Source organism: Musca domestica, unplaced genomic scaffold (assembly GCF_030504385.1).
Source record: "Musca domestica strain aabys unplaced genomic scaffold, Musca_domestica.polishedcontigs.V.1.1 13, whole genome shotgun sequence".
In the NCBI taxonomy this organism is placed as follows: Eukaryota; Metazoa; Arthropoda; class Insecta; order Diptera; family Muscidae; genus Musca; species Musca domestica.
In genome coordinates, this window is record NW_026712172.1 from 10,113,658 (window position 1) to 10,126,156 (window position 12,499).

The 12,499-nt window shown below is 34.7% G+C and overlaps 1 protein-coding gene across 2 annotated transcripts in view; it reads right to left on the minus strand.

Annotated features, from left to right (window-relative positions):
- LOC101890598 (uncharacterized protein CG43867) overlaps positions 1-12,499 on the minus strand; it is a 526,338-nt gene that overhangs the window by 135,008 nt on the left and 378,831 nt on the right. For both annotated transcript variants that reach the window (XM_059118623.1, XM_059118622.1), the window contains exon 5: positions 8,134-8,196. In XM_059118623.1, coding sequence (XP_058974606.1) covers positions 8,134-8,196 — 63 coding nt within the window. The remainder of the gene's footprint in view (positions 1-8,133; positions 8,197-12,499) is intronic.

The window sequence follows — 12,499 nt, forward strand, 5'->3', positions numbered from 1 at the left end:
AATAAATTAACTTTGTAGTAATTGAAAAGTTCTACTCAGAATGGTGAGCGATTAAAAACGCGAAAATCCTAAAAGTGCCGACTACTGGTACACTTACCCTATTGCTCCAAGAAATATTTTTAAATTTAATCCTTATCGAAGTCATATCTCACCCTGTACAGCAACATTTTTTGATTCATAGTTGGTATTATCTACTTCACATGATTTTCAAACACAAACTTACGCGAGCTCTAATATATATGCATAGTGGTGTAGGGTTTGATATAGTCGTCCACGCCCGATTTTTGACCTTTCCTTACTGGTTTCTCATATATGAGGATCAACATGAACCAATATGATAACATTGAGTAGGGTATGCCAACATATCAGTCTGAACGGAAATTTACTAATTCGCATTCGTTTCGTTCGGCACGTGCAATCATTCCAAACGGGGAGATTATTTTCAATCAAAAAGCGGAGAAGTCTGAGTTATCCATGTTCGATATGAACGGGGAATGAAAGTGAATTTAAACTGTGTGATGAGATGTTGCGACAACGACGACTGTTGTCATGGATACGTGTGCTGGCTTAATGCTCAGGGATTTTACCGTACATCACTGCTAACAACGTGAGACAATACTTTCGCCATCACCACCACCATACGACACCCTCAACACCCAGACTGTAACAAGTATTACAGCACAGCTGGGAGAGAACAGAACAAGGCAAGATTTTAAAACTTTTAAAGTCAGTGGTATTGTATTGATGTTGGCTTTATGTTCGTTTGTTTGTTTGTTGGAACACACAAGCCAACTTTAATGCCAAAACGCAATGATATCCTCGCAACAAGGATATCAAATCATATCCTGCCTATTTGGCCTGGTAAAAGGGAAAACAAATGGACAAATGTACACAACTCGACGAGAAAGAGGGTGGGAGAAATGGAGTGTGGAGTATGAATGAATTTGTAGCTTACGTTTATTAACACATCCCCAGGGTATGTTTTGAGAAAACAATACAACAACAACAGCAAAAACACCAATGGGTAACATAGGCAAATTATGCAAAATAATGAGGGTTCGGGGTCTGTATGGCTTAAATCATATAGTTGTACTGCATACTTTCAGGGGGAATTGTGTCGTTCAGAGAGATTTACTTGAAGTAGTTAAGGTAATGTGAAGGATATTAGATTTAGGACTTTAAGTTAACAACCCAGCTGTTGTGACAAAAACTGTGTGAATGTGTGAGCGCGTGTACGTGGGAGTCAACAAAACGTCCCCCTTTTAATCCGCACAACATTGAGGTATGTCCAAAGGATATGATTTAATCGTAAAATTTGTAATTCCAACCCTGGCCTCTCGGACTGGCCGACCGACCGTCTGCCTCTCTTCCCGCACATTCGTAACGCCCTCTGGAGTTAGCCCAAGGGCCAGCCAGCCAGTCACACAACCACCGTAACAAATTCAATTTCATCATGATTTAAAAGTATTTAGGCAATGTTCAAAACCTTTGCACCACACACACACAGAGAAAGCTTTCCCTTTCCTCCAAAACAATGAACTTGAATAGTCATGAATATTTTTCCCTTTATATGGAAATGTGAGAAAAATGCGTATAGTGTAATGTGAGTAAGTGAGTGAGCAGGCGAATGGCTGACTAATGCTGTTGAGATAGTAGTGATGTCAGGTATGGTCTCATTTACATTTATGCTGATTCAAGGATTATTGAAATGGAAGATTTTTATCCTCTACTCCATCCATTGGAATTTTATAATGCGGAATTTTTATTAAATTTACTGGGATTTTGAATAAATTTTTGGGAGGTAAGAGACTCTTCAAATGTTCAAGTATGTTTAAATCATCTACATATCCACATTTTTTGCTGACTTCAAAGGAAAATTGAGTCTGGGGACCTCATAAAAAGGGTTATTTACATTAAATTTGAAACTCAATATATCACAATATAAGAAATGTTGATACATATCAGAAGAACTACCATGATCGGAGATTAGACAATTTATACAAATTATAGGGAATCAGCCTCAACTTTCTTAACTGGCGCCCAACGTAAAACTGAGTAAATTTAGCTTTAATATATGGGTGGTAATAGTTTAGAAGAATCATATTCATAATTTGTAGTGTCCATCCCCTAGCCAAGTCCGATACTCTTTTTATCGTTGAAAATCTTGGGAAAATATAGTTTTTACGTTTCAAAAATTATATATATTTTTTAATATTTAATATATTTCCATATATTCGAAAGTCAACAAATTTACGGCGCCCAACGTGTGTCCAAATTCATTTAAAAATAGTGCTGTAAGATGTAAGGCTTTTCATGATAGATTAAAAAAACTCTTTGCTGAGGCCTCAGCATATTTTTCAATAAAAAGTTAAAAAAAAGAATATTTTCTATAAAAATCGAACACCTGTTAAAATTTGTTATTCAAAAGTTTAATTGGAAGAAATGTGCCGAAATATTTGTTTGATCTATTTTTAGCAAAATATTGAGATACACAAAGTTTGATGAAAATCGCTGACTTGTTTTGCAAGTTATAAGGGTTATAGTTACTCAAAAAGTTGATGCCTTGCTAGGTAGGTACAAGTAGAAGTACGCCAATAGATTTAATATTCACATCAGATCTTTGGTGGAGAGTTTGAAAAGAATCGCTTCATATTATGAGGGACATAATTATTCAAAATTTTGACCCTTTGTGAGGAAGGTACCAGAAGGAGTGAACCGATATATTTCATCTTCATACCAGATTTGGTGAAAGTGGGAATATTGGAGTGTGCGAAGCTTAGAATGAATCAGATGCTTATTTCGCATTTTATGAGATTTTGGAATATTCCAAATTTCGACCTTTGGTGGGGTGGGGAGGGGGCGGTCCCAAAAGGAGTGATCCTTACATTCCATCTTCACAGCAGATATTGTTTTAGTAGAAATTTCGGGATATGTGAAATTTGTAGAGAATTGGATGCTCAATTTGCATTTTATGCTCGTTTTCGTTATTCACAATTTGGAATCTTTGTATGGGAGGTACCAGAAGTAGTGGACCAATATTTACCATCTTCACAACATACCATGTCTTGATTGAGAAATGTTGGGATGTAAAATTTGAAGAGAAGAGAATCGGATGCTTATTTTGCGTTTTATAAGAGTCAAAATTATTCAAAATTTTTACCCGTTGTGGGGGAAGTACTTCATGGAGAGGGCTAATAATGCTAAAAATTGGATGATCTTTCCTTGATGTATGAGGTAAATAATTTTCTTTGAAACTTTTGACCTTTAGTGGGGGAGGTAACAGAAGGAGCGGATCGATATTACCCAACTCCAAACTCGATCTAAGTTTGGTAATATTATTACGATTTAGCAAGTTTGGACCAACTCGGACACAACCTTCGACAGTTATCCTCGAAACTGCCTCCAAATGTCCTAAAATGGATGTAGTCCAAAGGAACATAGGGTCTAAAACCGTCATTTCGTCATATATATCCTTTGTAGCAATATTCTTGAGGGAGTAATAAGAAACGGGTTATCTCAAATTGTTTCTTTTAAACGTCTGGTTAATTTATCGTTCAAGGTAAGAATCTTGCCAACTTCAGCTATGTGTTTGTATTTTTCAAACGAGGTATGGAATTATTAATAAATTTACCAAAATTTACAAAAAAATCAGATTTGATTTCAAAATAGACCAGTGATACAAATTTGGCCAAAAAAAAAAAATAACTCTAGGGAGATGAATTCTGGTCAGAGAATTGAGCAATTTAAATTAGTATATTAAGTTATTGAATTAACATTTACTAGGTGGCGCCCAACGTAAAATGTAGAAATTAATTTTAAGATTTTAAAAATTTAAATTAAAAAAAAAAGAAATTTATCGAATATTATCAAAAGTTACAAATATCTCAGGTTCGACTCCAGATCATTGTTACGATAGAGATTTAAAAATGTATAGGATACAAAAATTGGTGTCCTCACGCTGACGCCCAACGTAGCAACATACCAGAATAAAGAAATATAAACTAAAAACAAGTAAAAAGCTAATTTTACGACGACCGGGCCTAACTTTAAATACCTTGCACTACTCGGATCGAATTTGGCAATTTTTTAAAAAAATAAAATCCGTTAAAAATTCTGTTAAAATCTTAAAAATACCAAATGTAGTCGTCATATTAGGGACTATAGGACGACGTGGACCTGCATCATCAATCATCAAAGTACCGAATATAGGGAAGTACTTTTATATGGGACTATACCAAAACGCAATTTTCTGTCATAGGCTGTAGTATCTATTGAGAACTTCTAATAACAAATTTGAAACAATTCCGGTGAAAAATATCGCTAAAATCACCAAAATACCGATTATCGGGAGGTACTGTTATATAGGGTCTATACGAAGACGTGGACCTGCACATATACTTTTCTGTCTTAGGCTGTAGTATCCATTAGGAGCTTCAACTGCCAAATTTGAAACAATTCCGGTGATTAATGTCCCTAAAATCATCAAAATACCGAGCATCGGGAGGTACCGTTGTATGGGGCCTATACGAAGATGTGAACCTGCATACGAAAATTTTTGCCATAGGTTGTAGTATCCATCAAGATCTTCCAATACGAGAATTGAAACGATTCCGGTGAATATTGTTAATGAAATCATCAAAATACCGAATATCGGGAGCTACTGTTATATGGGGGCTATACGAAGACGTAGACCTCCATACGAATATTTCTGCCATAGGCTGTAGTACCCATTACGAACTACAAATACCAAATCCGAAAAACGGAGGTACCATTATACGGGGGCTACACCAAAAACGAGGACCTACATGACCCATTTCCAATACCAAAAGTCCTGCAGACATAATACACATACTATAGTGGAGGGTATAAAAATTGTAAATGTTTTATTGTTTTTTTTATTATGTTTTATTATGATAATGTAAAACATTTTCAGCCAATGATACGATTTCGGCCACAAAAACCGAAGAGGTTACCAATTTTCCCTATATGTACTCTAGGGACATAAATGAACGTTCCCATTGAATAATGGAAATTAGGATATTAAGTTATTGAATTAAAATTTTAATTTATTTGGTTTCTAGATGGCGCCCAACGTAAAATGTAGAAGTATATCTAAGATATTAAAAATTTAAATTAAAAAAAAATAAATGTATAGGACACAAGAGTTGGTGTCCTCACGATGGCGCCCAACGTAGCAACATACCAAAACAAAGATACATATATGAATTAAAAAATTAAAAATAAAATCTTGAAGTTAGAGAAAGAAAGGTTTAAAGGTTTAACAATATATCAGGAAGGATTCTGGAACATATGCATCAAATTTTTAAGACACTAGGGCTGTTGGACTTATGCAGCGTAATGGGTTGACAAAATAGAATATTTAAGTATAAAATAATAATAAAAAAAAAATAATAAAAATAATCTGATATTTTAGAGTGAAATTTATCGAAAATCATATGAAGAATTCCGAAACAGGGCTATAAAGATTCGGAAATTTATCGAAAATCATATGAAGAATTCCGAAACAGGGCTATAAAGATTCGGAAATTTATACGACGCACGAATTGCAGGTAATTTTAATTTCTCAATACTGATTTTGAGTCACTCAGTAGGTTTTAGTAGAGCGAATGATCTACCCCCTGCATAGCAAATGCCTTCCATAAATCTTTGGGTAGGGGAGACATGACATCCCAACTCCTTTGCTTCATTATTATGTTGAAAATATTTTACCCAAAAAACATATCCCTTAATCGTCATCGAAACAAATTATGTTTGCACAGCGGGTTGTACAAGAACTTTTCCAAATTATGTTTACCACAAAGATGCGTCAGTGGCCAGACATGTATCCCGTTGTTCTGTTTACATCCTGCATGCCATTAAAAAGCCAAGAACAGAACATATAAATTTCTTGTTTGGTCCTTAGCAAACATGACGAGTTTTACAAAAAAAAAAAAAAAAAAAAATACTAACATAAATGGTGTTCCAAAAATTGTTATTTATTTATCTAACAACATCCTCCCGGCAGATCCTGTTTGAATGGCGTTTTAAATATTTTTTTCCCTGTGGAAGACACAGCCACTGAACTGACTGAAATACAGCTGCAAATATAAAACTTGAAATATTTAATGTTATCGCCACGTGTGCGTCCTTGATTTTATTACTTCTTTTTCTCTCCCTAATCTCTTGTTCTCTAATGGAGGCCGACATATATTTTTATTAACCCTGTCTTTTACTTCTATAGGCTTGACAGAATTGCGCATCTTTATATTCGGCGTATTGCCATCAGGTCGTAAATAAGCTCATAAATGCAGATTTTTTTGTGGCTGTCTATGAAAAGCAATGATTGAAATCTATGTTTGAGGGGAAGTAAATCACGAAAATGTTACAACGATACACAGTTAACAAATTATGTGAATAAAACCTTCCAGGCATTCGTTGAGCCTTTCATAGTAAGAATGAAAGCTGAAGGGGTTAAATTGGATTTGACAATGAAAAAGATTGGTCAACGCTAGAGAAATAAGCGATAAGGGCTAGAGAAATAAGCAATTGACCAACTGTACGTCAACAAGTAATGAGTTAGTATTTACTTAACTGATAACAAGTAATGTGCTTTAAAATCATAAATACGGCACTTGGAAGTATAAAGGGCGAGATAAAAAAAACTGCAACAAAGCCAAATGCCATAATTTTTACATTTTTTAATATTTTATTGAATGAGAGCAAAAAATGTCGGAAATAGCATCAAATTTTAGAATAAGTTTAGATTTGTTTGAATTGGTCGCCTTTGGCACGAATTATGGCCTTCAAACGGCCAATGAAACCGTGCCCAAATGTTACTTTGCGGTATTTTGTCCATTCCCGGCGAAGCGCTTTCTTGGGGGGATCAACACTTTGGCATTTTTTAGTGCCAACCTTGCTTTCCGAAATACTCCAGACACAAGAGTCCAACGGATCGGTATCCGGAGATTTTGGTGTCCATTGTGCGCTGGAAATGAAGCGAGGAACCTCATTTTGTAACCATTCTTGGGTGGTGCTGAGTGCGATGGTGGTCTGCGGCCAAAATGTTTGCATGCCCAAGACTTTAATACGACCTCCAGAATATTTTCGCGATAATGTTCGGCATTTATTCTGATCATTTTGTTTGTTTACAAACTGCTGGACAACGAAATATTTCTCATCGAAGAAAACTAAATTCGGCAGTTCACCACTTTCGGACAAGCAAAGCAACTCTTTAGCTCTTCTGAGTCTATTTTCTTTCTGTTGAGGTGTAAGTGCTTGCACTTTTTGGAATTTCAATGGCTTCATCCCGAGCCTATTTTTCAATATTTGCCGAACGGCCACTGCGACGCGGGTTTCGATCAAGTCGCTTCTTTACTTTTCGAACCATTTCTGCTGATGTTGCTGTTTTCTTCCGTCCACTTCCTTGACGTCGGGCTACACTACCAGTATCACGGTAATGACCGATGGTACGAGACACAAAAGATTTATTCACATTTAAATGCTGGAGTTCTCTAACCATAGCCACTTGTGGTTTTCCAACCAAATATAAAGAAATCGCACTATCCCGCTTGAATTCCAATACGAATAACGTTTTTTTCTGGGAAATTCTCACCAAAATGCTTTTGTACTCTTGTAAACAATATAATGAGCTGTCAGTGGAATAATTTTAACAGCGGTCGGACGTGTGACTTAGAAATGACAACAGTCTGAAGTTGGTTGCAGTTTTTTCATATCAACCTGTAATGTTCTTTAAAATCATAAAAACGGCACTTGAAAGTACATGTCCAACTATAAAATGAAGGGTCATAATTTGAAAAACCTAGTTGACGAGCAAAATGTGACAATCAAAGGTGTTTTGTGTTCTTTCCAACTAATATCCACATTGCTTGCTGGGTTACCTCAATTCTTTATTGTTTCCCTAACATTATTTGGTTAATAATCTCATGTTCAAAATTTTCTTTTTTTATAAGAAATATTGAGATGTTTGACGTCGTGTATTACATGCATATATTTTGTGAGGCTTTCTAAAAGTTCATCCCTTGTTCTTTTCACTGACTTTGATTTTTCTTTCAATTCTATGTGTTTTTTTTTTCTCAGCTTATTAACAGTTAATGTTTCTGACATTGTACTTACCTTATCTTCAGCTTCTTCGGCTCGTTCCTCGGCTTCTATCACACGTTGTTCCAACTCCAGCAGCTGTAATTCATGCGGCACGACAAGGCATTGTTAGAAAGGAGCATAGGAAAGGAAAAAAGAAAGAAAGAAAAGTTCAATGTTAATGATGACTGATATTCATTGTTAAGTCGCTAGGCAGTCATGTGGAAAGTTAAGATAAAATGGTTAATAAAGGAAGCAAAATATGATTTGTTGAGGGTATTTTTTTTTTAATATGAGGAAGGAAAAAATAAATAAAGAAATTATTTTTTATTGTATTTAATGAGAAAGGCCTTTTATTGAAAAAAATCTGGTTTTATTTTTTAATCATACAAAAAAATATCTATCCTCTTACAGAAAAATTTGAAAAATTAGAGGAATCTCAACAAAATTAGAGGGCTCAGAAATGAAACCTAATCCTTATAGAAAAATCTTGTGTAAGCATTGAGGCATTTTTTTTTTCTATAGAAAAAATGATATTCAAACTAAGACGTTTTTTCTATAGAAAATAACTGAGGCCTTTGTGAGGAGACATTTCTCTATAAAAAAATATCAGTGGCCTGAGTTCTGAAGCATTTATTCATAGAGGCACTCTTGATCTATTTGAAAAAATCAGTACCAAGGCATTTTTTCCAATTAAAAAAATAATGTTTCAATAATTATGCATTCTATAACATTAAAAAGTCTGAGGCCTTTCAATAAAAGGAAGGTCTGAGGAATTTCAATAAAAAAATTCAATAAAAAATTGGAGGCCTGATGACACTTAGGCAATAGCAAAAAATAGCTGGTCTCAGTGGTAAAGAATTTTTTGCTATAGAAAAAAACCGAGGAATTTTTCTCTAGAAAAAACGTATGAATTTAATTCTAAGGCATTTTTATAAAGGAAAAAATCGGTGGTATGTGTACTGAGGCATTTTTTATATAAAAAAACCTGGCTGCCCTCAGTTCTACAGCCATATGGCTACAGAGGGTATACAGGGAGAGATAAAAAAAAACTGCAACAAAGTCAAACGCCATAATTTTTACCTTTTTCTTTAATTTTTATTGAATGAAAGCAAGCATGTAAAAAAGCTGTAAGTTCGGCCGGCCCGATCTTGGTATACCCTCCACCATTTGGAACGATTTTGGCAATTTTCAAAACAATAAAATTCGCTAAAAATTCTGTTGAATTCTTAAAAATACCGAATGTAGCCGTTATATTAGTGTCTATACGACGACGTGGACCTGCATATGCAACTTTTGTCATAAACCATTACAATATTCAAATGCGAAACTCGAATAAAAAAAATTCGGTGAATAATATCGCTAAAATTAAAGTACCGAATATCGGTACCGTTTTATGGGGGCTATATGAATACGTGGACCTGCACAGATAATTTTCTGTCATAGGCTGTAGTATCCATTACGAACTTCAAATACCAAATTTAAAACAATTCCGGTGAATAATATCGTCAAAATACCGAATATCGGTAGGTACCGTTAAATTGGGCTATACCAAAAGTCCTGCAGACATAGTATACATTTGAGTAAAATTTTATCAATCTACTTCATTTAGTTCGGAAGCTAGAGTGATTTCCACAGATGGAAAATATTACAGTTTACATATGTAAAGGGTAATATTACAGTTTTTTTATTCTATATTCGATAGTAGAGAATAAATTCTTGTTATACCAGTTTGCAGAAAGTGGGATATTATTAGTTATACAAAAGGGAAATATTACAGTTTTGTTTAGTGAAGACAAGACCCAACGCATCTCTTCTACTATATATCGCAAGGTGGCGCTGATAGTATTTAATAATGTGGTGACCTTCTTAATCATTGTTGGATTCACAAAAGTGTGATAAAATGAAGTGTATGTTTAAAAACGTATGATGTATTAAAATAGGTTGTCATAGGAGTTGATTTTAAATAACTCCTGAGAATATCGCCAGGGAAAAGCAAACAACGCTGATGAGGATTGGTGGATCTTCCAGCTCATCCTTTGATAAAAATTCTAATTTGTATCCACTAATTATTATTATAATTTTCTTTTATAAATTTATTATTTAAATATTTAAGAACAGCAAAAAAGTAAATTCCTTTTATGAAATAAGGAAGTGTAATATTCATTTTTTAATTATTGGAAATCCAAATAGAGAGAGATGAAAAAAACTGTAACCAATTTCAGACTGCTGTCATTTCTAAGCTGTTAAAATTATTCCAGTGACAGCCCATAATACTGTTTATACGCGTAAAAAACATTTTGGTAAGAATTTTTTAGAAAAAAAGTTATTCGTGATGGAATTCAAGCGTGGTAGTGTGATTTCTTTATATTTGGCTGAAAAACCACAAGTGACTATCGTTAGAGAACTCCAGCATTTAAATGTGAATAAATCTTTTGTGTCCCGTACCATCGCTCATTACCGTGATACTGGTAGCGTAGCCCGACGTCAAGGAAGTGGAGGGAAGAAAACAGAAACACCAACATCAGCAGAAATGGTTCGAAAAGTAAAGAAGCGACTTAGTTGAAACCCGCGTCGCAGTGGCCGAAAAATGGCTCGTGAGCTGAACATATTGCAATATTCCATTTGACAAATATTGAAAAATGAGCTCGGCATAAAGCCGTGCAAGAACATACACCGCAACAGAAAGGAAATAGACTCAAAAGAGCTAAAGGGTTGCTTCGCTTGGCCGAAAGTGGTGAACTTTCCGATGAGAAAACATTCGTCGTCCAGCAGTTTCTAAACAAACAAAATGATCGTGTTTACTTGCCAAAGAGATCTGCTGAAAATGTGCACCTTCGGTTGGCCACCAGAACTCAAGCGCCGGCCATGATGATGGTGTGGGTCGCCATAATGGTCGCTCTCCGCTCGCATTAATTGACCGTGGATTCAGAATAAATGCCGAATATTATCGCTAAAATATTCTGGAGGGTGTATCAGAGCCTAAGACAAGCAAACATTTTGGCCGCAGACCTTAGACATTCCATCAGAACTCAGCACCATCGCACTCATTACGCGCCACCCAAGAATGGTTACAAAATGAGGTTAATCATTTCATTTCCAGCGCGCAATGGCCACCAAAATCTCCGGATAATAATCCGTTGGACTATTGTGTCTGGAGTATTTTGGAAAGCAAGGTTGGTACTAAAAAGTGTCGATCACCTTAAACAAGCGCTTCGGCGGGAATGGACCTAAATACCGCAAGAGCAATATTCGGGCAGCGTGTGACGTTTGAAGGCCATAATTCGTGCCAAAGGTCACAAATTCGAAAAAATCTAAACTTACTCTAAACTTTGATGCTATTTCCGATATTTTTTGCTTTCATTCAATAAAATTAAAAAAATGTAAAAATTATTGCGTTTTACTTTGTTGCAGTTTTTTTATCTCACCATGTATACCAATTCTTAAGCTAATGTCTTGTTGACATCATCCCTTTATTTACATGAAATAATTTAGACTCGTGTAGAATTGAACGTTATCTAGACTTCTCAATACATTATTCCATTTTATCAAGCTATTTTCACTTCCTGTACTCAATGTATGTGCGCCTTTTCTATATCTTTTTCTATGAATCCGTTTTCTTTATAGTTATTGCCTCAATACAATATTTCAAAAAAACGAAAAACTTTAGCCAATAAACCTCAACACAAATATAGTTTTATGAGCTCGTGTTGCTCCTACAAATTTCCAAATAATTTAAATATTTCAACAATAAACAGAATATTGAGGAAGGGAAATATTTTTTCGTTTCTCAGGAATTGTGACAAACAACAATTTTATGAAAATATGTAGCCAGTCTCCAATGAAATGTTCCATTTCATTTACAATAAGTTACAATTGTTTCTAGGAATTTTGTTGTGAAATTGTATTTCGTGATTTAAATGAAACACGTTTTACACATTTTAGCTATGTTTCTAGCGAAAGAGGGTGTGTGCATCCGCAAAAGCTTTAGTAGAGTGAAGAGGGGGCGTAAACGTCAAAGAATTAAATTGGTTTTGTAAATGACTTTGGGCAAATTGATTTTGTGCCGTTTTTTTTTTATTAAATTTGCCTAGATTTGTTATTGGCAGGGTGGGAGAAAGAAAGAGTGAGCCTAAGAGTATGCATCGAATTTTTTTCGAGAGCCAAAAACATTGTATGTATTTGAAATATGATATGTTTCCGGGATAGTATATGGAATTGTCAGAGATGTGTTATGAATTTATAAAATAATTTTATAAATCCCTTTTTTCGACGTTATATATTGTATTTGCATGGATTTCCTTTCAGGAACAGGTTAAAAGTAGACATTAATTAAAATAACCTGAATCTCATGAATATATTTTTATACTTTCTTAAATTCTGTTAAAAACATTTCTAGATG